Source organism: Anopheles coluzzii, chromosome 2, assembly GCF_943734685.1.
Source record: "Anopheles coluzzii chromosome 2, AcolN3, whole genome shotgun sequence".
Lineage (NCBI taxonomy): Eukaryota > Metazoa > Arthropoda > Insecta > Diptera > Culicidae > Anopheles > Anopheles coluzzii.
The window spans coordinates 7,403,903-7,431,689 of NC_064670.1; the positions used below are offsets into that span (position 1 = coordinate 7,403,903).

The 27,787-nt window shown below is 44.6% G+C and overlaps 1 protein-coding gene across 3 annotated transcripts in view; it reads left to right on the forward strand.

Moving 5' to 3' along the window:
* LOC120949827 (uncharacterized) overlaps positions 1-27,787 on the forward strand; it is a 180,687-nt gene that overhangs the window by 128,972 nt on the left and 23,928 nt on the right. For all 3 annotated transcript variants that reach the window (XM_040367359.2, XM_040367361.2, XM_040367360.2), the window contains one exon: positions 20,947-21,011. In XM_040367359.2, the coding sequence (XP_040223293.1) occupies positions 20,986-21,011 (26 nt within the window). In that variant the 5' untranslated portion in view covers positions 20,947-20,985. The remainder of the gene's footprint in view (positions 1-20,946; positions 21,012-27,787) is intronic.

The window sequence follows — 27,787 nt, forward strand, 5'->3', positions numbered from 1 at the left end:
TACACCTTTCAACAAAGTCTGCTGTAACGGTAAGCCACCCGGGCACGGAGCTTGCGAAGGCGGCACTGGACGAACAAAGCGGACCCCAGCCCGAGACGATGTGTCCCGGGCTCGGGCCACCGGTGACGGCTACGGTTTGCGAAGTGTTTTAATTTCTCCAGCTGGTGAGTTGGCCGGTTGAGGGAGGCTGGGCCACCTTGAGTAGTGCTACATTTCATCAAACCGATCGAAAGCGTTCATTAACATGCGAAAATGAAGATTCATCCACCGGAAGCCATAGATTTACTTCGTCTTACGGACGCCCGGCTAGACGAGGGCATACGCGAAGCAGCTGGACGGCTTTCCTTTCAGCGTAATTAAAGTCCGGTTTCATTAAACCGCTGTGTGGCTGGTTGGTGGTGCGCGAAGCAGGCGGAATAGTCTCGCGTAGCCATGGTCTGGCTCCCCCGGTGGGTGGGTTTTACCGTGGACGCTGCCGTGGGATGGTAGTGGAGCCGTTCGGAATTCGAAACTTTCTCCGTTCGGTAGTGAGGATGGGGTTTTTTTTGTGCATTTTGGTCAGTGTCCTCCTGTTCTTTTTTATTTCGTACACAGTCATCCTTCTTGCCTGCGTCAACAAAGTAGTGCCGGTACTGCTGCTGCTGCTGCTGTTTTGTGTGCGGGGCCTTCGCAAACACGGGCAGATTATCGCAACCCGCATAGTGCAGGGGATTAAAATGTAATCCTATTTTACAGTTTCAAACGTACTTGCGATGGCGGCATAACAAAGACGTTTTGTGCAGAGAGTCCCGGGCCGACCGGGCGCTCTGTTGACGTTCTCATTTTCTCCATCCGTCGGAGCTGTGGATAGGAAAGTCACAATGTAAATCTCGGCAGCCGGCCACGGTCCCGAGCGCACAGCCACACTCCGGCATGGAAAAACACAACAAAAGCCAAAGCCGAACTGCTGGAACAACATCATTACCAAGTAACCCGGTGGACCTGGTGGACAGCAGGAAAGGGGCTTTGGTCATGGCCGCAAACTCTCCGTCAACAATAACAGTCAGCGCTCGTTAAGTCCACCTGGACTGTTTGTGTTTGTGTGTGTGCGCGCGCTCGGGCGACCGTTCCGAGGAAGGTGCTTTTGCAACATTTTCACTTACTAAAATAGCAAAATACGGCGAAACTGCCGCTTCGTTCCATCATGATCGGTGCGAGTGACGGTGGTTCTTCGAAAGAGTGTTGCGTCCGTGCTGGGCCCGACTGTGTGCAACCGACTGTGCTGTTTTTTTTCCAACAGGATTGGAGCACTGGAAATAGATGTAACATTCGCGGAGCTGACCCGATCGGAATTCCTTTCGCTGGCAAAACTGTTCACGCTGCTATGACCTCATGCATTCGTGCATTTTTATGTGTACTGTGTCAGTAATTCGACTTTGCATGAGTGTTATTCTAAAAAATCTCCGTATGGAATTTTGGTTGTTTATATTGATCGATAAGGGCAGGTTACACTGAAGCGGTGTGCCTAAGATTGCAAGTTTTTGAGATCAAAATATACTGGGCTTTATCATCACTTTCTATTTCCTATTAAAATTAACAACAACTCGTTCATTTAGTTGATTTATTTAAGAAAAAGACATTAAATACATACCTGGAAATGACATAGAAGTACAATTTTTGTATTATTTCCCGTTACTCAACAAAAAATGCAACGCATTCAGTTATCTTCTTTTTATCGTTTATGGTCTATGAGCAAAATCATCACCATTGGCCGAGCAATGGCACTCAATCTCAACGCTACACCTCAAAGAAGATCCTCAAAGCAGGGTAAATAAAATGCAAATTAGTAAGAAAGCAACTACAAAAAAGCCACCGCAAAAACTGTACCTGCACTACTTGTCAGGTGTTTGTGGGCCTGCTGTCTGTGCTGTCGGCTTCTGCTTTCTTCAAAAGAAAGCTACACTGCTGTGTGATTCAAGGCACTTTCTTGGGAGGGCGCTTGAACCTTCAATTTCCAGATGCAGTTGTGTGCATCAACCGACCACTGTCGAGGTGCTGCGGTTAGTGACGTTGAAGTCTCTCCTGTTTTTTGCCCCTTTGTTGCACTTTTCGCTTTTCGTTTTTTTTTTCTTTTGCCACTTCAGAGGCTGGGTTATTACATCCAGCACCTTCAATTATGCAGCTCCTTCCATTTCCGAAGGCAAAAAACCAGAGCAACTGTACCAAAGCCAACACCCCAAACAACTGTAGCAACAACAAAAAAGGGAAAACGGAATAACATCTACCGGAGGAGGGTTGAACGTTCCAACACATGGCCCCGGCCGCACCGAATCATGGGAAAACTTTTTTATGGACCATCTTCGGGCTGCAAGAAAATGAAAGAAGGAAGTAAAGATTTTCCTTACGGCTTCGACACTGTTGGCCACTCACTTCGAGACGGCTGGGCGCACGTTTTCGTTCGTTCTACACGATAAATCCCATTCTTGCTTCCCTGGTCTCGTCGATGTTTTTTCACTCTCTTTTTTTCCTCTGGCAGCTCGAATCCTCTTCCCTTCCTGTGGAAGCATTCGTTTGACGCTTTTTAGACGAGTACGAAAAGCAAGGGGTGGCAATGTTCTCCCATCGCTCCGACACACGTTTGCAGCCAAACCCCTCCCTTTGAAAGCGTGAGGTCAAAGTGGCTGAGATTCTACAATTGCCGGTGTACGACCACGGGTACATCCTCCGCAATTTGGCCTGAAAAGAAATGTGTTATTTTTATGTCCTCTACTGTCACCCTCCCACCGACGGCTTTTGCTTTTATTTTGCTCGTTTAGTTTGTTATTAAGAGCAAAGTCTGGCCGGACCGCTATGGCCGGTGCAGCTGGCTGAAATGTGTGCAGTTTTTCTTTTAGTTCTCGAGTCTTTTTTTTTGTTCGTGTTCTGCCTGTGCCACTCAGAGGAAAGAGGATTATTGTGATTATTATTTTTATGATGCGGGAGGATGTGAGTTATAGTTGCATCCCCTGGCTCATACACACAGCCAGCAGCTCACTCAAATGAAAGTCCGGCCAAAGGGAAATGGGCATTGGGGCGTCACTGGGACACTTTTCATTCTCCACGGGGCCAAGTACGTTGCAATTGCCATGATGCATGCATTTAACTGGCAGTGTCCGGCCGGGTGGAAGAGTAAACCGGCAAAACAAACATCACGATCGGTGTGTCTCCCTGCAATCCCTGTGACTGGCTAAAGGCATCTGTATTCATGTGTGTGTGTGTGTGTGTGTGTGTGTGTGTGTGTGTGTGTGTGTTTCTGGTGAAAGGAAGCTACATTGTACAGTTAGACGAGATGATGGTGCACAAATCTGGCCTGTGTGCAGTGCAGTGCTCTGCAGGAAAGCAGGAAGAGTTGAATGGGATTAACTTCATGAGCTATTCCAATGAGGGTGAGGATTAAATCTCGTTCCAGACGATGACGGCAAAGGGTTTTGACTGCGTGTTTGTCGGTGCAGGAGCGAAAGAGAGAAAAGGAGGATGGAGAAAAATATATTCCAAGAAAGAAAACTTTACACTATGAAAAGGATCAACGGACGAAATTGAATGAGAAAACTTTGGGGGTGGATTATTCAGCTCTCCTCCCCGAGGCAGAGGCTTGTCTGGAATGGTCGCTGACTCGTTGGTGGTAGTGGTAGTTTCCCTTTTTTTTGTTTTCTGCAGTGCTCGTTGTAAAGTTTGATTTTTTTTGTTGCATAAAATTTTCCAAAGAAAAATAAAATCTGTGACACTTGCGGCAGAATGAAAATCAGCATAGTTGGAATCCACCGTAACTTGTTACAACAAGATAATTGAAATCAAGCCCGTTCAGTTGAGGCGAACGTGTCTTAGTGGGATTCGTTTCCCGAATGGTTTTATTCTGCTCAATATGAATTGAGTGTAATTGGATTTTTATTGCACTTTTACTGTCAATATCGATGTGATTGTAACGCTACTTTATTCACAGAAATTATTTTAATTTAAATTGTGAGTATGTTTTCATTAAGCCGTATCATGGCAGAAATGTTATGGACTGCGCTGGAACTTACTTCTTAATAAGTGGATTTTTAACGCAAAAAAGGTTCTCTCTGGAAAAAATCAATTCGGTCAGGGTTCTTCCTGAATCAAACGAATATTGTTTCGATTGTGCCACCTTTGATCGCCCATACCAACGACACTGGTCCTTCCCCCAGCATCATTAATACCAATTCAACTGTAAAGCAGCATCACAGCTTACCTTAAACCATTCGGTCATTTCGAAGACAGTGCGAGCTTTTTGGGGAGCTTTCTTTTTTTTTTGCAGCTCACTGTTCGGCAAGAAACCTACACCTTACACAGCCGTACCAAAGTCATACAATAAATGTCTGTTCGATGCTCTCTTCCACATAGCCCAAACCCAAGTTGAGCGATTTTTATTGCTTCCTTAAACCCCCGATGGAGGCAGTCCCACTACGGGAAACCGGGCTAGCGGCGAAATGGGGAATGAAAATTTATCTCCTATAATTGTCTCCGCTCTTTCCAAATGGACAAAATTATGATACCCATAAGTTTGCATTGAGAGCGAAATCGTTTACCATTCACGGGCCACGAATAAAATGTGCGTCGAGATGGCTCCGGTCGTGGAATCCTCAACCTCCGAACGTCGCTAGACGCTGTGCGAATAATGTTAATGAATTGTCTGAGTAGAGTTACGCAACGAAAGTATAAAATTTTATTTGTACCTTTGGTTTAAAGCCATAATACTTTCAGTAACTCCATTCGACCCAGATCCAGCAGTTGAGCGGGTACAGCAGTTGAGCAGTTTGAAAACATTTCTGTTCGCTAGGGACAACTGACTGTGTGCCACTATGCATTCTTCGCACGTAGTTAGATCACATCTTGCAGCGCACTAAGCTTTCAACATACACAATGGAACCAATGGAAGATGAAATTCTTTAAAACAGAGGCGCAGAAAAAAAGCGTCCGCTTCGCTTCGTTCGGTTGGCAAAATTTACGGCCCACACTGCCCGCCCGGTGCACGGTGGCAAAATTAAAACCAAAGAAAAATAAGCACACACAAACTGAGAGAGTTTCCTCTGTTTTTTTTTTTTTGTGTTGCCTCCGTCAAGCAAAAACCTTACCGCTGTCCAACAAAAAAAAAGAAATGAAGGCAAAAAAAAAAACCTCACCACAGCAAGCCCGAGCCACCGAGGTCTGGGGAGCTTTTGGCTTCGGTCGGTGTCGGTGTGTGTCACTTCGATGACCAAATCCCATTTGAAATTAACGGAAAGTGCTCGCGCCCGGACGGAGAATAACGAGCTGAAATTAATGAAAATATTTGTTTTCCCATTTTCCATCCCGCATTCGGGTGCCAGCCACCATGGAGGAGATATTGCTACCAGCAGCCATTTGCATTTGGGTTCGAAATTCGTTCAATTGCGCTGTTCGATGCGGCGGGTGGAGCGGCTAGAAGGGAGGAAGGCTGAGCAAAGATGAGAAGGACGGACGACAGGCACTCTGATCACTGTGGGAAATGAATGTGTGGTCGCACAGGAGCACATAGTGCGCATTAGTTTTTTCTTCTTTTCTGTGTGTGTGTGTGTGTGTGTGTGTGTGTGTGTGTGTGTGTGTGTGTGTGTGCGCGATAGTGTGCTTCTCGTGGGGATCTTGCAGTTCTTTCACGTAGCAGTTGCCAAGGAATGCATGCCAAGGATCTGTTCGTGATTGCAGGCGGGAATGTTATCTGAGCGCTCGCATCAGGAAACAAATGATATGGTGGTCGCGATTGTTTCAATTCATTGTTTCATTCGTGCAATTGATTTTATTGGTTTTCTAAGCTAAATCTGTGTGTATGTGTGTGGGAACAGAGACAGAAAAAATGATAATGATTTTTGTACGGTTTCATTTGAATTTTTGCTTCAACATCTTAGTATGGTTTGCAACTTCGATTCCGGAATGTTATACTTAATTATAGCTCTGCTAGAGGCATCGTCTCATTTCCATGAATATTTTATGCAGCTTTACGGAAAAGAGACATAGAAACCCAAAAATTCATTTAAAAAATCATAGGTTATAAAAAATAAAAGATGCCACAATGAAAAGGCTGGTATACAGCTGGTGTCCTTTTAAATTAGGACTTCATTCAACCTCTACTGTATGCTAAAGGAATGCAAAAATTGAAACGGACCAAAAACCAACTTCACATTCCTGTCCCAATAGTGTTGACGGTGGAAGTTTGTTTTTTTTTTTAATTCTCCAACGAGCCTTTCTCTCGCTGGAAATTAGTTAGCCAGCAAGTTCCGCGCAAACAGGCACGTCGGGCAGGCGTGCCCGTGCCAATTCGCGAAAGAAATAACCATCTTCAAAGAGAATAATCATTTGTTTTCCCGGCACACCCGGGCGAAGCTAATTAATGGCTATCTCGCCGCCGTACCGGTGGGAAAAAGAGCGTCCAAGTCAGCCAACACTCTCACACATACACACACACAAACAAACTAGCTAACTAACACACAAAGAAGCCAAAAGGGAAAGCAAAACAGCGCTTCCAACAAGGAAAAGCTGCTCGTGAAGAACTTTCATCCGCGCTTAGCATAATTATTGCTAGTGATAACGATATCGCACCGCCCGTGCGGCCATACTTTTTTCTGCCCGCTTACATTCGTACGATCCCCATATACCTCCAACTCTCCACAGAAGGTACAGGTGGAGTGAGGAAGCGAGCGAGGGAAAACTTTCGCTCCAAACAAAAGGGGATTCGGGCGCTTTGGCCTTCCCCCCTCGGGGAAGTTGTGTTAGCTTTATGGTAAGAGTTTCGGTGTAACCGGGTCCGGGCGGCGTAGGAAAGGATGTGCGTTTGTCCGCGGGCGAAGTAAATCTCCTGCTCGTCACTCGTACACTAGATACGGTGGGAAGGGAGCGCATCGAAACGTCTGTCGAACTCTGGACAGCACCGAGTACTCATGACTCGTTGGTGGGTCGTTTTAGGGATGCGTTCCGGCACAGGAGTGGCAAACTTTTCTAATATCTAATAAACTTTGAGCCTTTTGTGTTTGCGAGGGTTGGAAGTGCGATATAGTTTGTCAGTGTGCGTGCGTGTGTGTGTGTGTGTGTGTGCCGGAGTGGAGAATGTACTATTGCGTAGGGAATTGAGCTTTCTAGTTCGTCTTTGTCTGCTGTCGGTTGAACATATTTTCACTCACTCACAAGTAGGCTTTCATCTTTTTCCTAGTCCCTGTCCCCGAATGGGACGGGGCGAGGATCCACCGTTGAACTGGGGCTGGACCGGATGGTGTTCGCTTATCAGTCGTCGTTCATCTGGTTTCGACGCCCAACGGCTGAGGTAAGATGTTGAGTCAGCGCTGGGTACGGTTGAAAACGGGAAGACTGTCAGGCAATTGCCTTTGTGTGCTGCGAATAATTTTTGTTGCGAATTGCTACGAGACTGAGTAAAATGTGAAGCAAAGGTCAGTACTGAAAAGTTTTATTTGCAACAAGTTTAAAATGTAATGTTTCTGCTACTGATTACAGTTTCTTGAATGTTGCTTTTGACTTTTATATCGCAAATAAGTTGTAGCAACCATGGTTTTCTAGAGGCAAAAGTAATTCGTTTACATAAAACTGTCTTCATTCCTTGAAAACGGCCCATCATGTTGGTAAAAATGCAGTTTGGCATTTCAAATGTTAAAATAGTTCAAATAAATAAATAAAAATTTAAATATAAACTTAATCGACATTATTATTTTCAAGCATATTGATCAAGTATGTGAAGTCATAAATATCTACTCGAAAAATGTACCAAATTTTTGTTTTCATATGTAGACAATCTCAGGAATTTACCAATGCTAGGTGTATAAAATCACTTTAAGTTTACCTCGTCCGGTCAATGTTAGGATTAAACAGTGTTCTTTGGTGTCCATCCTCAGCTTTATGGATTTATAGAATCGATTCAGTACAGCGTCGGTTTAGATGGTACGTCTTACGTGTTTTTTCTCTGTAATATCGTATATGTTGCTTATTGTTAGATTTACAATCTCTTGACCATAGACGTAATCATATTAAAACTATTGTTAGGACAGATTGACGTCCAGGATTTGTTGATTGGGTTAAATACTTATGCTCCTAAAAAAATAATCAGAAACAGACACTTTATAGCTCCTTAAACTTTAATGATTTGTGTCATAACTTTGAATTCAGCTCTTGAAAGCTTCGCTGCTTTATGAATGAAACAAATTGTTGCTTCTTTATGTTAGGATTAGGTAATATCGAACTAATTACAATGTGCTTCGGCCGTAGTATTGGCCGTACATACAAATTAAAACAAAAACTGTGTGCTGTTACGATAAAAACGAATATTGCTGTGTGAAAGCAACCAGGAGCACCATTGTACCGCATAACAGTCTGAAACAGTAAAATCGCAGGCTAAAAGCTTCCCCAGTTACTATTAACTCATAAACAATCAAACCGTGTCCCGTTGTCACTAGCTCAAACTTTATACGACTCTTAAACGACCTCCCATAGTTAAGCCATTCCGGCGAAGCGCAAGAAAAGCCAAGTGTAGCACACACGCTGGGCAGGATAAAGAGAAGAAGAAAAAAAAACTCCATTCCTCCCAACATATTGTGCCCATCATATTTCAGAAGATAAGATCGGGGAATTAGTGCGCCTTCGGGTTGGGATGGTACTGTGTTTTCGAGCAGGCGAGCATAAACTAGCCGAGAAATCATAAATACACATTTTCCGTGCTGGGTAAGGACTTTGGAGTTTATTTTTTCCTGTCTCTCCTGTCTCCTGCTCGCTTTCCCTCTGTGAGTTGGCGCTTCTGCGTGTGTGTGTTTTGCTGATGCTCCCGGGAGGCGCTCTTACCTTACGGCCAAGGGTTTGGAGCAAAGTTTGTGCACACGTACGTCCACTTTCCTCCAGAGAGCTCGTTCGTCACGAATTGTTATTGTAGCATCCAAGTCCCCCACCCCCCCATACCCTGTTCCCTGCTCCGCCACCGGGGAGTTTCTGCTGGGCTTCATTTTTCTTCATCTCTTCAAATCTCGATTCTCCATCGTTACGAGCACGGACGGGCATGGGAATGGTGATGAGCGGAGAGGAAGAGCAAAGAAGTCACCCATGCAGTAGTTTACTTTTCCGTGCTTCACAACAAGCACACAACTAGTGTGGCACAGACCCAGCCGTTATGTGCGGAAGTAGTTGTAGTAGATGGAGCAAAAAAAAAAAACGACCAAAACAACGTTGCAACTTTTCCACCTCCGTGAGCTTTCCCTCGCTTTATCTTTGGCGCGACGTGGCACCGCGCGCGCGTAAAATCGTTGTCCCGGTGAAATTCCGACAAATTCATCCGTCCACTGCCGGTGTCGCCTGCCGTCAAGAAATCCGTTCATCATCGTTATTGAGTCAGTCGGGGCACCGGCCGGAGGGTGCGCTGGAAAGCGCATTTATTCGTGCACGGTTCGGGTTTTACCACACTGGTCACGATTTTCCACCCAACTCTCCTGAGGGAAGGAGGGGGGGGGGAGGAGGGAGGGATATCGGAGAGGGAAAATATGCGCTGCGTACTGCTTCATCTTACAGCTCGTACACGATACGAGCGATATGGTTTCGCTTATGGTAACGGTTACGGAATCGATAAGCTCATGGGAAGTGGTCGCAATGGGCGAAGGATTCCGATTCGAAGCGGATGCTCGACGAGCAACAGCAATGAAGCGCAATCGAGCTCAAACTCCGGCGCCTTCTGTAGCGCTGGATGGATGAAGTGCAATCAGTTGATAAATTAACGAGCAAAGATATTGGATAATTTCACAGCTGACGATGCACACGATGGAACTTTTTCCCATTCACTTTGAGTGTGCTCACTTCATTTTTTTAAAACGATGATTTGCTTCATGGTGTCATGGACAAGTTTTGCTTCCGCTATTCTGTTTGTGCGTGTGTGTGTGTGTGTGTAGTTCTATTGCTATTTATTCCAATCAATGAGGAAAGTGTACCGATAGTTCGATTGGCAGCGCTTATGCGGCAAGCGACTGTCGTAATTAAGGGACTTTACTAGTAACGTAGTTACCGTAGTCAACGGCTTATAATTATTGGCGCTTAGTTCAGCCGCCCAGTATAAAAGCAAACCTAACTTTATGAAACATTCATATGCACATCTCAAATGCTTTAACATGTCCATCAATTCAATCAATCGTCACACACGATAAAAGTCTACATAAAACAGGAAAATGAATGCAGCGCAAACACACAAACAAACAGTTCCGGTCCCATTTTGGGACCAGTTCGGTAATTAAGATTTTGCCAAACACATTCGGTTCGAGCTGGAGGGAGAGGGGGGGGGGGGGAGAGGGGAGGAGGAGTGATAAATCGATTTTAAATACTTTCACCATGAAGCGTCATAAAAATCAAACACAAACGCTCCCGCTCCGTTCAGCGCTCGTGGAAAGTCTCGCCTGCAGGACGAGCTTTTCGTTCATTCGAATACCCACTCACACACACACACATAAACCCACTCTGCAACGCACATAAAAGTGATGCATTTATTTGAATTCTGCTTCGACTCGGTCCGAGAATTGAATTTGCTTGATGACAAATTGATTTTGCTCTCACTCTGTCGCTCCGGTCTTTTCCTTTTTTTCCTATTGTATGCACACTGCAGGAATGCACGGACAAAAGTGTCCAGTGTGTGTGTGTATGTGTGTGTGTGCACGGGAGACGGTAAACTATGCTGGGCGGAAAATACAGTTATTTGCAGCCAGTGTCGATGCCAATCTGTGATGAAGCGTTTCTGTCCGGGCGTCGTACGCAGCGTTTGGATGGAATTGGTTTCCCTGTGCATGATTCGTTCGTGGATGAAAAGGGGCTTCATTGTGTGTGTGTGTGTGTGTGTATGTGTTTTTGCTTTGTTTTCCATGTCTGCTATTGTTGAGTTCGCTTCATAGACTAGTTAACAGTGGAGGTGCAACGTCCATCATCTGTACGCGTTTTGATGAAAAGCGATGGGGTTGGTCGGTTAAGGGTACACAAATCGCGAAAAGCAAAAGGTGATGATGATGCGGGGCGGCACCAGCAAATGAAACAAAGCAGCGGGCACGGGCAAGCAAATAGTTGTTGTAGAATAAATCATAGAACATGGATTTTACATTCAAATTGACTAGCCTTCCGTCGTGGTATTGCAACGGGAGAATCGATAGAGAAAGAACGGAATGGAGAATGTTGAATAAATTGTTTTAAATTTGATACATCGCCTGTTAGAGTGGCTTTGTGTTTTAATCCGCTCTGAAACGGTTCGCTAAAGGTGTTTATTTTTTTGTATAGTTTGCAGAATGACATATACATCAGTAAAATGTAATAAAATTCATTCAATTTTGGTATAGGTATTCAGCTACTGCTTGGTTATTGCAATGAAATTAAGCAAAAAGCAGCATTCTCGTTAGTAACGCGAGATCCGTCCATTTTATGCCATATTTTCATCATGATCATGATTGATGAATGTTGTTATTTTCAGATCAATTGTCAGTATTAATATCATTAATTTGAATCAGAGATGAACTAGTAAACTGGAAAACTATTTCATCTAGCTACTGTATTTGTTTTAATTTCTTTATTAATGCTATTTCGATACACCAATCATTATGAATCTATTGTCAGGGTGTGGCCTAATACTCAAGCCCAAAATGTACATCGGTTATATATCAAACTAACCTCGCTTTCTTTAAAATAACCTTGAAAGCCTACGCCACGTTTGATGGCCTGGCTATGTCCCGCGGCAATGGCTTCACCCCAAAAGCACAAACGCTATTCGCTGATGAAGAAACACAACACGGGAGTAAAACCAAATTACACGCAAATCCCCCAAAGGATTGTAAAATTTATTACCCATCCTTCGCTCGCTGGCAACCATGTTGCCTAAACCGATAGACACCATCACAATCACCGGCATCATCATTCTCATCACTCTCATCATCATAGTAAGACCCGGGCAAAGCGGCGGAACATCAGGCAGGGAAATGGTTGGCTTTCGTCCTGGTCTCCCACAATGATGGCAACCTCTCAACCGCTGGTAAAAATGCCAAACGTCTCTAAAAAGAAAGTATGGCTCCTTCGAGACCTCTGCTCCCGACTAGTTCAGAAGGGAGGCCTACTCACGGTCCCGTCTATTTTCCCGGGTCGAGATTGCTCGCTGTGCGGTTGGGGCATTCGCACACACGTGAGATGTGGCGTGTAAATCTTACCACAGCTTCCACCGCGTGTGCAAATGCGAAACACACTCACACACACACACATGCCGGCCTTCTAGGACTGGTTGGTTCAGGGTTGCAAGATGATCCGGCACGCTAGTGGTCCCCTGTGGGCGATTTGATTTTATTTTGTGGCTCTTTAAAAGCTTGTATGGTGGGGTGTAATATTTTCCCTGCGGTAGTAACTCATCCTCACGGCTGGCCGTCCATTGAAGGGGGCTTTGGGAGGGTTTGGGGCAGCGTTCGGGAGCTTTAGAGCGCGAAACAATGAAGTTGAATGATTGGGTGTGTTAGGTAGGGGAAGGCGGGGTCCACCAATCGCTGATGATGGTGGTGGTGATGAAGTGGATGTTGAAATTTGGGAAGTGCAAAATAAAAATAAAAATACTAAAATAGCTTTGCGCTGCCTCAGCGAGTCCAGCAGCTTCCCGCTACCCGGAAGTGCATGATGGAAAACCCATCAACTGACAGTGATTGGACGGCTAGTGCCGGGTGATTCGGTGATGGAAAGTGGCTCTTATGGGAGCTTTGTGGGTGGTATAAGGGTAAATGAAATGAAGCAAGGAAATGGTTGTTGCATAAAATCAGTCGATGGAATGGTTTAGTACGTATTTGATTAGGTTCTAGGAAATAAAAGAGAGATTGTACCTCATTGCTGTATGATGATGTAGGATACATGATAAATAAGGTACATTGTATAGTTAAATACTGTTCTATACATTTAATATAAAACAATAGGGAAAATATTCAATCAATCAATGTGTAATAAATAAAAAGAATTGAGATTTTCAAGCGAATTTAAAGAGATAAAACCGTACAAAAATGTTTGTTCAAAATATTTTATTTTACCTTTGCAGCTTTGATTGTTTCACACAGTATATTAGCAATTTAAAATTAAAATTTGACAGATTTGCAAAAAAAAACGGAGACCGGTTGTGCACAGAGTTTTGAATTTTTATCATCTGTTACGAAACTTTTTGAGCAAAATATTCAAAGTGAACTTTAAAAGATTTCTGTTTCTGATTTTCGTAGCTCTCATCACTTAATCCAACACACACATTGCCCGTTTTAACCCAACACTCATACACAGTTTGCCACTTTTACAATGTGTATACTGGCAAGCGTTTACCGAAATAAAAGAGCACCTAACTGTGCCGACTGTTATAGAAAACGATTCTGATGCGCAGACATTGTGTCTATCCTCGCAGTGGTGGTAATGACATTTCCTTCGCAGGCAGCCACGCACAGTCGGCATGCGGACTGGGGGCGCAATCGTAACGCGAAACTCCATCCATTTGCCAGCTCTGCTCCCTGCTCGCTGCTGCCTCCCCTTTCGCCTCCCATCCCTGGCAAATTGCGAAATGGGTTTGTCCTTCTGCCTGTTTGGCTGTGTTAGTGGCTGCGTTACACATTTTGGCTGACATCACGATGACGGTTTTGGGGCACACGGGGCCCCGGCCGTTGTTGACTACGCAAAACCCATTGTTTGCTGATGGATGAACTTGTTGTTCATTGTCGATTGGTACACATGTTAGATCATTAGATATATGAGCCTCACTGGGGTGAACGAAACCGGCACCGGGAAAGGGGATGCGACCCGGGCAGCGGCTGTGGGGCCATGATTTGAGGTCCTGATTTGATTACACTGTGTTGTAACGTATGACTGCACCTATCGTGTGAGCACCACACAAAGGCATAAGAGACGGACTTGTTGGCAGTGAATTGGACGAAACGTGGGTATTGTTTCGGGATTGTTTAATGAACGAAATGATCGGTTTGTTGGATGAATCAAGAGTGCTGGAGCTGAAAATGAGAAACATTTAAACAAACAGAAACTCATTTTTAATCAAGCAAATCTGTTCAAAATTCATCTTGGCTTGGCTAATCACACAAAGCCGAGCAGCTAAGAAAGCAGATCAATTCGGACGTTTGGAATACTGAAGAAACTGTCCACTCCTCAGGATCTGTTCACTTGATCCATATTCTATTACATTTCCAGCACACACACACACACACTCCTCTAAAAATCCTACAGCTGAACTGTCACCTTTGGGCAGTGCCGCCGGCCCTTCGCAGTCACAAATGCTTCTGCACGGATCAGTACATCGAATGGAAAGCTTTTAAGTGTTTTCTCTTCTAAGCTGCTTTTCCCATGACAGTAAAACGAAACTTTCCCCGTAGGTAGATATGCCTTCATCGCCTGCTGTCACTTTTGTTGGCCTTTTTCTAGTGCTGGACTGGATTTACTTTCAACATATACATAGCTTGTGCCAGCCGTAATGGTCAGTGAGGCATTACACATCTTGTCTCTATTTTTGTGTGGGAATAACATTCCGGGAATTGACTCGAACAAATTTCAAAATAGCTTGACGAACCAGTGTCTCATTGCAGAGAGTAGCAATTGACGATGGCGTGTGTTTTTATTTTTAGTACCAAACATTACACAAATACTTTTCAATCACTGTTATAAAAAAATCAATATACAGAAAATGTAGTGTAATGCAAAAAAGAAGGAAAAAACTTAATCATTTTCACTTATGAAAGTATCAATATTGTCAGCGTGTTGTCAGTGTTTGAGCATGGTCCACCGTAAAAAAAAAACACCGAACGATAAAGCAAGTGAGGGAGAAAAGCAAGAGGATAAAAAAAGCACAACAAAAAAGCATCAAACTTCTTCACCCACTTATCTGCCACCCAGATTTGTTTCTTCACCCGGGCCGCTCCAGAGTAGCCGCTAGAGAGTAGAGCGTCGTATGTGTGCGTGTGTATATCTATACATATATATATTTCATCACCACTTTATTTCTGGCGCCAGCGAGGAGCCTCGCTTCGTCGAGAGTAAAGGATCCATTTTTTCATCCCCTTTCCCGTTTGACTTTCCCTTCTACGCTCCACTCTCTGCTGCACTACCCTGAGAGTCAGAGTCCTTACTTCCTGGATATTGGTTTAGGGTAGGTGCCATTATGCGTGAACATAAAAATGATTTTAGACTCTGTTTATGGATCGGATGTTGTGCTGGTGTTGGGTTGTGCTGGCATTTCCCCGACCAGCGAAAAAGTACTGAAACAAACACAAACACGCACAAGAAGAAAGAAAAAAAAAAGACACCAAAGCGGAAAGCGGTGAAAGGAAAAACCATAAGCAGCAATAACGTGTGTTCTGCCGGCGGGGAGGGACTGGTAGATATGTTTTTCTTTCGTCATGGTAACCGTCACCGTTCGTCATTTTAGCCGCTCGCGGTGTAGGTTGATGATTTTCGTTTTGGTTTGTTGTGCTAACTTTTGCTTGGGCGTGTTAAGTTGACGTGAAAGCTGTTGGTGAGTGGAGGTGTGTGAGCGCTGGGTGACAAATCCCTTGCGGACATTGGGACGCGAGATTTGCCACGCATGGAAAGCAATTTAGATTTACTTCTCAAAAACACACCCATCCGCACGATACATTGCACACCCGTGGCGTGACATGGAGAGGGCACAAATTCAGTGTGTGTTTTAAATAAAGTAAGCAGTCAGAAAGTGTTTCCCGGGCAAACAAATTAGCATCGCCAGAAGCCCCTGTGTTAATTACCCCGACACACACACACACAAATAAAATAACCCGCAATCAAGTGCTACACATTAGTGATTGCATTTAATGGAGTTTTATCGTTTCGTCTTCTAGCCCTGCTTTCCGGCCGTCCTGTGGTTGCGGCAAACAGGCGAAAACAAAACGTCAGTGGCAAAAACGGCGAGACTGGGGCCGCCTCGCCTAACGTTGTTAATATTTACGAACATCGCACACCGAGGGCCACCACCGCACACAGTGTGCGCGTGCCTTGACGTGTGGCAAAAGAAAACAGTAGAGCCGGTTCCTAATTTTATGACACCCCCCTTCTTTTATGTGGCCTCATAAAGCTGTGCTGGGGCGCCACAACGCTCCTACTGTCGGCTACTATTAATAACACGAAAATTGTTTAATAACTTGTTTATTTGAGACCATCGTAAAAAGGCCACATATACACACAGCGGCATTGTGTGTGTGGTGTGTGATGTGACAACGACCTACATGTAGGCGAGGTTTATTGCACTCCCAGTAGCTCCCGCAAACCCGCTTGGTTGGTGCAATAATTATAGCACGAAGCTTCAGCCCTTTTTGCTTAGTTACAGAACAAGGGACCAATAGTTGTTGGTGTTTGTGTGCGTGCTGGCTTAAGGTCAGTCACATCGGTTATGTCTTCTGCTAGAAGCGTCGACTAGCTGTTTGTCCCTCTAATGGGCTCTGTTTTTCGCTCCTTCCTTCCCCGTCCCGTCGTGTAGACCACAGGATTGGCCAGCCGCTTGTGGTTGCCCGCAGGAAATCCGCCATTCCCTAGGCAATCGTAAGTTGTAACATAACGAGGGCTACTCGTAACAGACCCATAAGACACAGCCGTTAATGTGCATATGCTGTGTCCGGTTTTAGTGTTCTTTTGCTGCTGGCTGATGGTGTTGGTGAGTGCACTGTGCACATGGTGAATATGGGGGTTTTGTTGGGTTTGTTAAGGACTATCTTTTTTTGATTGCGGAAGGAGATAAAGGATGTTCAGGAATATTGTATCTTCAATAGCAATTATGGTTAGAAAATCTATACCATGCTTTTACACCTGTTCTCACTTTCCTCTGAATCTTTATCCGGTTGCTATGGATCACAATCCATGAGAATGGATCGTAATCAACTACGTCTGAATCGTTTTCAGCTACGTTTGGATCGTTTTCAGCTACGTTTGGATCGCTCTCAGCTACCTTTGGATTTTGTGGTAGCTTGCGCAAATTTCTTTGCAGCGCAACCGTTTATTCAGTGACCGCGGGACACATTTGCATCCCAAGGAAAGCATTAAATAATTAATGCATTCAATTGTAAAATCTAATCATATTTTTTTATGTGAAACTTACATCACCATTCATACATTTTTTTATTCTTTGACCAAGTTTTCCAAACAAATCTGCACAATCTTCTTCTTTTTGGCGTATCGACCTTCGTGGTCTAAATCCTAAGCAGTCCTGTTCCTGCTTTCGAGATTTAGCCGGATATTCCTTCTATGCTATGGAGGGACGGTCTGGTTGGGAATCTATTCTGATGCGTAGAAGCCGACAAATCTGCCAAATGTTCATTGCCTAAGCATGGGTTTTCAACACAAGTTCTCAATTGGGTTCAAACATACAACAATATGAATTTGTTTTCAAATCGTCTGTTATGAGGAGAGTCATGAGGTACGCCGAGCGGTCACTAAATAAACTATGTGCCGCAACGAAATTTGCGCGAGCTATCGCAAAATCCAAAGGTAGCTGAGAGCGATCCAAACGTAGCTGAAAACGATCCAAACGTAGCTGAAAACGATTCAGACGTAGTTGATGCGATCCATTCTCATGGATTGTGATCCATAGCAACCGGATAAAGATTCAGAGGAAAGTGAGAACAGGTGTATATGAGAGTAAAAGAGAACAATAAGGTAAGAGATAGTGTATTGTTTCTGCTTTAAAACACCTACCGTTATCAAAACCAAATAGAGTAGCTCTATTTATAACAATATCAACCATGCCAAAGCAAATTTCCACCACCATCTCGAGACTCGTTTGTCCGGACCTTCCCCAAGCGGCCCAAATCGCCCCCGGGTTGGCTTTCAATCAGCAAATTTGTCAACGCATCTAATCCGCAGACAGTGCTGATTGATCTACGTTTCGCCCCAATAAATCACCACTGTGTACCGCTATGCGTTGCGACAGTTTCCCGAGCCTTACTTCTGACCAACACAGTGCGTGGTTTTGTGTGGTGTCTTGTTCTTTTAATCTCACGCACATACAGCCCTAGCCCGTGCAACAAGACAAAAAAAAGCAAAAAAAAAAACCTTTCTGCTGGCGGCCAAACCACCCCCCCCCCCCAACAGGGACGGAAAGTCATTTCATTACGTGAGCTTTTTTCCGATCGGTACGCGCTGGCGTACAGTCCCGCCGGTACCTTTGACTGTTGTGTTCCGGTTCCGGTCGGGTGCGTAAGTTTATTTGTGGCAAAAATGATGAATAAGCACTTCGTCTTTGAACGACAACCCCTCCCACTCCTCCCAGAGCTGGACCTGTACCGTCATCATCATCATCATTGTTGGTATGATCACTAGCTGAAATAACACATCTAATAGTGAATTGAGTGTGTGTGTATGAGCAGGCATTTACTCTTCCCTCAAACACACACGCAAAAAAAAGACTGCTTCACTGAACGAATGAAGCTTTCACGTTGACTTTTGCACGGCCCCCTTGCTACAATGCTCCTCCCTTTAAGTGTCCTTGTACGAGCTGTCGAACTGTCGAGCGGTTGTTCCCTCGAGCAGCGTTCGGGCACGGTGACGCTGGACTGGGGGAGAACATTTATCAATCTGTCGATAAGTTATAACTATTACGAAAACTCCCACTACACGGACCGAACCGCAAAACACTGGCGGGTGCGAGACGGGCGCTCTGTTTCACTTGCGGCCCGAGCGCTGGTAAAATGGAAGCAAAATTCGCCACAGCCGAAACGAACCGTCGAACGCACCGCACCAAAGAGCGTTTGCATGTGTGTGTGTGTGTGTGTGTGTGTGTGTGTGTGTGTGGATTTGGCAAGGTGATGGCAAGGGGAGCGTTTTATCCATCCCATTTGGCTCCGGGGAAGACTAATGTTCGGTCCGGTTCGAAAGGGCACAGAACTGTTGCGGACTGGTCCATCAAATGAACCGAGCCGATTTCGATTCGATCTGTCATCGAGCCCTGCAGGCTTCCGAGGACCCAGGCAGGCGCAAACGGGGAGGAAACAAACCGACCGGGTGCGGGGATTCGATTAATTTATTTCATTTTTCTCTTGCTCTATTTTTCTACCACTTACCACTCACCCAAACCTGCTGGCCGTGAATTCGATTGAGTGGCTGGGGGATTGGGTCTAAGCGCGCCCGGGACGAACCTTTCGCCGTCCCGGAACGTGCGCCGTTCGATTGGTGCTTTAGCAGGTTCCTATCGCGTCCAGTCGGGCTTCTGCTCACTACTGGGACCACGCATGCGGAAGTGCAAAAACTTCCTGCAAGATGAGAGGCAGTACAGCTCTCTGGAGAAGGTTTTTTTTCTGCTGTCTCCGTTCCACTCACCGCACGGTTCGAGCTTTTGCAAGCAAATAAATGTTTTTCAATTCACTAAATGAATGAACAAACGGACCTGGTGCGTGATGCACGGTATGTGTGTGTGTGTGTATGTGTCCACTCCCTCCGCTTGCGATAGGCCCGCGTACCCAAGTGTCCCTGCGCTATCTACAATCTTCCAGCGCCATGTTCGCAGCATAACCGGGAACGGTACGGCGTGTTTGCCATGCCTCCGATTGGACCTCTGCTAGCAGACATGTGAGCTGTTGCTGCTGCTGCCACTGCTGCCACTGGTGCTGCTGCTGCTGAAAGCTTCATTAGATACGGTTCGCTTGCTATCGATTGACAGTTGCTGGCACGAGAACCGTGGTGCCGATACGGACAGGAGCAAACGGATGGAGCGGTTTTACGAACGTTAGCGTTCCCGATCGATACGGGCAACGGGAACCCCCATAGTTCCTACAATCTAGCCATCCCAAAACAGCCGCGATAATCCGACCCGTAAATATTGGGGTCCTTCAGGAGCCGTGCCTGATGAGCGAAGGGACCGAAAAATGGGCACATTTGAACGAAAATCGCACACACGGACAAACACAAAAGACGTTTGGTGGGTTTGATAAATAAAAATAATGATACTTTGCAGTGGACGAGTTTGTGTGTGTGTGTGTGTGTGGAAGGGACGGGGTGCTGTTTGATATGGGCATGATTTTCAATCCGATAAGCCTCACCAAACGGGCACGACCGGGGGATGCCTGTAAATGCCCGCTACGAAAGGATCGTGCCGTTCGAGTGCACATTATCCCAGGTCCCGGTGAATAAAGTTGTGGATAAGCTGGGCTGGGGTGTTTTTTTTTGGGAGGTTGCTGTCGACATGCTGGGTGGGTTGTCGTAAGCCTGTCATATTTCCTCATTAGTGAGATTAGATTTCACTCAACTTGACGGAAAATTGCCCCCACTTACCAGCTCGATGTGGAAGTGTTTGCGTTGGATTGTGTCAACGGAAAGAGATAGAGAGGGAGAGAAAGAGACAATAAATCAAAGCTTTTGTTCGATGAAAGAGCACGAGTGACATTGCTATAAAAGAAAAACAAAAAAAAAGGAAAATAATACGAAGCATGCGTTTCCTGCGAATTTTGGTAGCAAACCAGAGCAGGAAAACCCCGAAGTGATTTTTCCCTTTCATTTACTGTAAGAAATATTCCACTCAACCAACGTTGTTACCTTCTGGCGTGGAGCATTATTTGAAAAGTTTCTGCGCAGTTTTGGTACACACGTCACCTGCCTTCCGCGGCCTGGCCCACCAAACCGGTGGCAAACACTTGGCTCGAAAGTATTTTGCATACTCATGGCGCTTATCTAAAATTCAAATTCATCACCATTTTTTAAGGCCACCCGGTACCGAAAACCGAATTCGATCATCAAAGGTTAAGCGGAAAGTTTATCCGTTTGTTTTCCCTATCACGCTCAAGCCTTCTCAATCTTTTTGTCCATGATTTCATCTCCATCTCGCAGGCACACCGTTTCTAATCGTTTCCTTAAACTTACTTCACCCGAAGTAAACGAAGAAATGATTTCGATTTAACCTTTTTCCATTTTCTCTCTTAAATTTCCTCCTCTCGCTAGATAATGCTTTCCCATCGTTCCCGATTCGTCCGATAGAAGATGCCGAAGCAAATGGAAGCAAAAATGTAAGTGTCCCCGGCCATCGACGCCATCGTTTTTGGGTGGCTTATTAGAATTCATCCTTATTTTAATCTGTCACATTTTATTCGTTTAAATCTGCATACTGAAGCAGTTTCACCTTACAGCAGTATGTGCAAAGGTGTGTTTGTGTATGCGCTATTGAACGGGCGAAGGTGTAGGAAGTGCATTTAGCAAAGCGTTCACCCGGAAGAATGGTAGCGCGGAAACGCGCGTGAAAGTTTGGTTCTGCTGAATCGAAACCATTACTGATCGGCAAACCCAGAGGCAATCGGATGAAACGATATGAAGTGAATCGTACGGCAACGTTAACGAGGGAAGGGGAGAAAGCAACGATCAGAGTGAAAATCGCACACCTTGCCGTAGGAAATCAATGAGGAATTGTAGCTGGCAATGGGCTTGAGGAAGCAAAAATAAAAAATAAAGCCATGCCTCTACCAAAATGGAACGCAGCTTTTTTTCGAAAACTTCATTCACCTCGAAATGGGGGAAACGACGCATGAACGAAGTGAGTTGATTACTTTTTGAAAAACTTTGATTCGAAAGCGAACGATTGGAAAGTTTCGAACAAATGAACGAAAAAAAAAACGCTGAATTCGATGAACAAGAAAGTGCAGAAAAGGCTCCGTTTGAACAGCGAGTGCTATTTCCGCACTTCCGATGCTGTTTACGTGCCCGAAATGAGCTTCCAGGAAAGCGTGGGTAGAAAATATGGTGCGCGAGTGTAAATGAATCGGTATTGCCCCGCCTGCACCGGTCGTCAAAGCCACCGCTCGATGGTGTTTGCTTGATGTCTTGCTCGTTCCTGCTCCTGGTGCTGAGTGGCTCAGAGCCATACCAAAGGTGCATTATCTGCAAAAAAGAAGAAGAAGAACAGAATCCATCGAATCCGTGCTTTGAAGTGTGCTTTTCCGTCCTTTCATTGTGCTGCGCTGCGAGCCAATAGTGGTTTTGTAATGGGAGTTTTGCATGGATCTCGGAAAAAGACAAAAGGGTTTTGTAATGAAAACTTTCTCGCTCCCTGGACTCGGCGCGAACGGTAATGGTTCATGCTAAAGGGATAAAAATTCCGTTTTGTGGATTTGTTGAAAATGTATGGTTGGTTGTTGTTTTTCAATAATATTACGCTTCGCGATGTAATTGTAAAAAGCTTACGTTCGATGAAGATTGAGTCTTCAATGCAAATAAATAAACGTTTTTTATTTTATTTTGGATTCTACTTTATTTTTGTGTATTTTTTTACATTCAAAATTTTATCCTTGTTTTGACACTGGCATTCATTGTGGTGTTTAAGCCCATGTGCTTTAAATATTTTATCAAAAACACTTAGAGGCGCTGAAAACAGGGTTTAATGTTTAATTAATTTTAATGCTTTGTGATTTGATTTAAACAAACAATTCAGTTTATCAAATCTTTGCGAAGGCTATGTTAATTTTGTTGTTTATTGCTTACACTGTGCTTGTTTGCTCACTTAAGTTTTGCCCTATAAATATCGTCCACTCCCTTGTCTGTAAGTAGGGGATCATCGTGACTGGAAGAAATGTTACCGATCGTTTACTTACCATTTAACTAATCTACGCAGATTCAGTTACTTCCAGCTTCAAGGATGCTCTCCAACGCTCTCTAAGCTAGAAGTAGTACCCATATTTGGCCGAAAGTACCATTAACTATGCTGCCGTAATTGAAAAAAATCCAGAACAGCATGACTTTTATCCACTCTCGCACACAAGAATCATTTTCCGAAAAAAAAAATCCCCATAACCACTTACCAACACTGCGTGCGGAACAAAAGGGCAAGAGCCCCAAAACCCTTGCAGGCCAATTTTCGTGAGTATCGGGCTTGGTACCACCCGTCCATCAGCAAACTCAATTTTACAGCCACGAGAAAGAATAAAGCGAGTGTCAGCAAAGTCACAACAGCTGATGGATGGCAATGGGCACAGGATCAACCCAGAAGGTTGAGCGGCTACCTAAAAGGGGCCATATTGTCCCAACCCTACCCGCAGGGTACGGGCAGGGGTGAGAAGTAGAAGAAAAAACTTCAACCAACGCAGGAACGAAAGGCGACGAGAATGACTCTTGAATATTAAGTAATCATTTATTTATATACACTTCGACCGTGCGCGCGCGCGTAACAAGCGTTATCTCATTTTGAAAGATTGCAAATTTATTCAGCCGGTACGGTGATAGGAGATAAAAGAGAAGGTGCAGAGGGGGGGGGGGGGGGGGAGCGGTCACACACAAAAGGAAGATGTAAAATTGCCAGCTCAGATTTTTCTATTTGAAGGGCCGCGCGCGCTTCAGTGTGAAACCGTTCCGATTTCGCAGCGTGGCAGCCTCTTCCCTGCCGGTGCGTTCTGAGGGGAGGGTCCCCTTTGGGGGTAGCGCTGAAGGTGAGCCTACACCGACGCCTTGGCGCACCGAACGAAGGGCGCAAGGGTCGGTTCGGTGGCGGGTGGTGACATGAAAAATGCCCACATTGTCATTTCTCTCGACGCTTTCGAGCATGCAACTCGTTGCCAATCGTTTTTCCCACGTACGGGCAAAAAAGGGAGGGTGGAACAAATGAATGGGCGGAAGGGAGCAAAGGAGGAGCAGGAAGGAAGGAAGGCCCCGATGGGCCAGATATTTATTTTGTCGTAGAGCTCATCCTAATTTATGGTGAAATTTTATTTGTCCCACTGCTGAATGGGCGACTTTTTTCCATTCAAAACTCCCCACATCCCTCTCTCTCTCTCGCTCACTCTCTTTCTCTCTGCGTGAGAGCGGGTGTTTGTTGGGGTAAGGAGCAAATTGTATGGAAAATCAGGCGGATTTGTTTGGCCAAAGAATATGGTCGCACTGGAAGTGCATAAGGTGTGGAAAGGAGTGGGAAAATGTGATGAGTTTGCATTGGAGGTAATTTAAATCTATTCGAAAGATCGTAATAATGCTGACGGGAGCATATTTCAATACGGGAGCAAGGTAGCGGAAAATGGTGCAGAGCGAATGGGAGGGTATGGAGGGCAGCAGGGCATGATGTATTTAGAAAATAACATTCAATAGTTTCCCAAATGACTCACTGTCTTACTAGCCCGTACCAGTTTAGCTTATGGTTGAGCAGCCATAAATAAATTCCCAGCATCGGGGTATTTGAATTTGAAGCATAGTCACAGAACATTTCAAGGAAAATTTCAAATAATATCATTATTAATATTTTAAAGTAATTTCATAACCGTTCAAAAGACATTAGTAGTTATAGCTGTTATATTTAGATAGGGAAATTGAATTTAAATGACACTAGAAGCTTTGCACAAACTAGCCATGACGTAAAGGTATGTTCCTTTAGAATCAAGACACTTAATACAGGTTGTAAAATGAGCTATTTTCAATTTAAAATACGTTACGATTTTTCACTTCCGGAACCATATTGGACTTTGCTAGTGGTTGTGCAAATTTTGTTTTCAACACTTTCATTCTCATAACTAATATGTTCAGAATTATGGAACACTATTGAACTATTGAATAGTATGCTCTAATGCCTTCAATTAACTATGAAAAAGTTCCTAATAGCACCACTGGTGACCCTATTAAAAATAAAACTAAGTTACCGAATTTTAGCGCAACATGTTGTTATAAGAATTATATATTTAATTATTGTGTAAGTTGTATAATTAAAAATTTATTTTTATTTCGTTTTCGATGTACACGTCTACAATAATTTCCACTCCAAGCAATATACAGTTACGAACGAAAAAACATTCCTTATCACGATGTGCATTAGCCGGGTTCTTCCTCACTCGAACGCAATCCATTTGTTGAATCTCTCCCACCTGTAACACGGCCGGAAGTGTGCTGTTGATTTTGAAAACCGCACGCCGAAGCTAGAAACAACCCAACCATTGTGTGCGTGCGGGTGTGTGTGTGTCCCCTTTCACTCGTGAATGGATTCGGACAATAAATCCTGTACACCCTGGTACTCGTGAGAGCCAAGGGTGGGCTTTTTCGAAAGTTTCCACTTCCGTTCCGGACGAATGGACGGTGCTGGCTGGACCTACAGCAAAATGCTTTCCGCCTCCGGCGGGGGGAAGCAATCCTAATCCGTCGCCGTTGTTCGCCGATTCCAGTATGTAAGCAGAGACGTATGTGTGAAATGTTTCGCACTATGCTCGAAATGGGCATTGTTTAGCTGAATGGGAATCGAAAAGAAGGGATCCGGATTGTGAAATTGTTGATGGAGCCTCCCTTGTCCGAAGGTGGCTGTAATTTAGGTAGCATTAAGACCGTCCGGTTCATGTTTTGCGCGGGAAAATGCAGACAAAAGAGGGCACTAGCTGAATGCAAGTGTATTGGGCATTCTACTGTCATTAGTGGGTAATATTGGGGAGTGACTGTAAAAAGCAAAGTTAAAAGAGTTCAAAAAGAGGTTAAATAAAGATCAATTTGGTCAAAGATTAAAGAGCAAGCATGTGGCGATTGAGTTATCAAAACTTGCCCTCGAATGATCGAGCCCTGCTTGTGTATCTTTCTCCATTGCCTTCAGCTGAGACAACATTCTCAATAGTTGCCCATTCATAGCTGGACGTGTTATTTGCCGTCACGTCTTTCCGCCTTTCTCCCGCCATCATGTTCGCCGCTTTGATCGGAAAACATTGCTGCAAAACCCACCGGGTGCGGCGGTGCGATGGACTGTGCAAAATGTCAACCCTAAGAGTTCATCGTTTAGCTTTCTATTCGTGGCGCTCCGACCGGCACAGATTCAACAGACAGTGGTGGCTTCCCGACTGCCGGCTGCCATCGGTCCGTAAATATCGCACCCATTGCTGCTACACTCCGGCTCGGATCAGCAATGATAATAAATCGCCGGTGGTCGTTGGAAAATAAAATAAAGCCACGGAAGCAGAAAAATACCGCAATCATCCGTCGTTCGTGATCGGTCAAGCTTCCTCTTTTAAGCCGGTAGCGAAGGGAACTAGTGGACTGGCTAGTGTGTGGAGACGGGCGAAAAAGCTGTAGAGCTAATTACGGCGTTATTAGGACGGCTTGCCGAGCCGGTCGACCTTTTCTCGATGCTGGTGCTGGCGAGCGTACTTCCGGAGCACGTACGCCCCATTCTTGGTTGTTCGCTCTGTGACGGTGCGTTTAGATAGGCGGTTGGAGAGAAAAAAAGAGAACCCAACCACCGTGCAAACGAAGCCGAATAAAGCCTGGGTTGAGTGGGAGATTTCCACCGGAAGTGCAGTTTTAAGTTTGAACATCCGCCTCGAAACCCAATTACGTCTGCAACCGCAAACTGAAGCGAGCGCAGAGGTGTACAGAATGTATCAGTAAGCTTGAATAACTGCGGGTAGGATTATTTTAAGTGTTTTATCAACTTTAGTCTCGAAAAATTTCTATATTTTTGCATCAATTGAATGCTCTCCATCGATCCTGGAGTCTAGAGCCTTTTGTTTGCAACACAGCAACTTTCACCTCGAATTCGTCACCAAACACACATACACACACAAGTCTCTACATGTTCACGTGCGCGTTTTTTGGTGCGCGTTCGGTGCGCGTCTCAAGAGAAGCGTGGAATTGATTTTTAATAATCCCTGCAGGATTACCGTAATCCCAAATGACATCTCATCATTAGCCTGAGAGCTTTTGCGAGGCTCGACGAAATCAATCAGAACGACAGTGCTGACACTGGCACGCACGCACGCACGCAAACAGCAAAGACAAAGCCGCTGCGTACTCGCTCAGAGCGGTAGCGAACGTTCATTGGCAATGGTCCTCGACAGTCGATGTACCCGGAAGCGAGAACAAAAAAACAAGTTGATGGAATAAAGTTGAATGTGTGCGTGTGTGAATTCGATTTTCTTTTCTTTTTTTTTTGCAGAAACCAGTGCCAGTCAGTTGAAAGGATGAGATCAAACATTTTAATTAATTTATATGTTTGCTTGGTTGCGAGAGGAAGTGTTTCGAACTATCACTGGGATTGAAAAAAAGGCTTGAAATTGATGGGAATTATTTTGGAATATTATAACCGTCAATCATATTTGCTGTATATAGTTTGTTATAGAGAGCTTAAATACCCTATGATTCAATTGGCTAGCAACTAGGGCACTTTTCTTTACCTCATTGAACCGATAACTCGCCGCAGTTTCACCAGATTAACATCCCTTAAAACACTCACCTTGCTAATCTTTTAAATAAAAAAAGGAAGGTGCATTACAAAGCTTTTCGTTTATTCAAACCTCATTCAAAAGATGACAGCATCAAACATTGTTGAATTATCCAAATTTGTGATAAAAGCACTTTTTACATATTTAAACCAAAAGAGACCAGCGAATCGCTAACAGTTACAAATACTCTGAAGCTTCATGGCACAAAAGGATGCTTTATGCCGTCGAACCATGTTCCAAATTAATACTCCTTGTACGGGAAAATATTGTTCCTACCCTATACAAACAAGCTGATTGACAGATTTGCTACCACACCATAGCGCGGGATGCGTTTTGAAGGCATCGATGATTGTGCTGGCGAAAACAAAAGCACTCGAAACATAAACAACTCGACGCGTATCAGTGCCCTAAGGGGGTCGCCGGTAGTGAAAAGTACACAAACACACGCAGTACAAAGGATTGCTCGGGTTTGGAGATGGCAAATGAACGGTGTGCTTACATTTTTACCACACCACCATGATTCACAGCGACTGTGAGCACAAGCACACATACACAGACACACACCTACATACGACGTAAGTGTGAAGCCAATGAACCAAAGGCGAGCTTGGGTTGGGGTT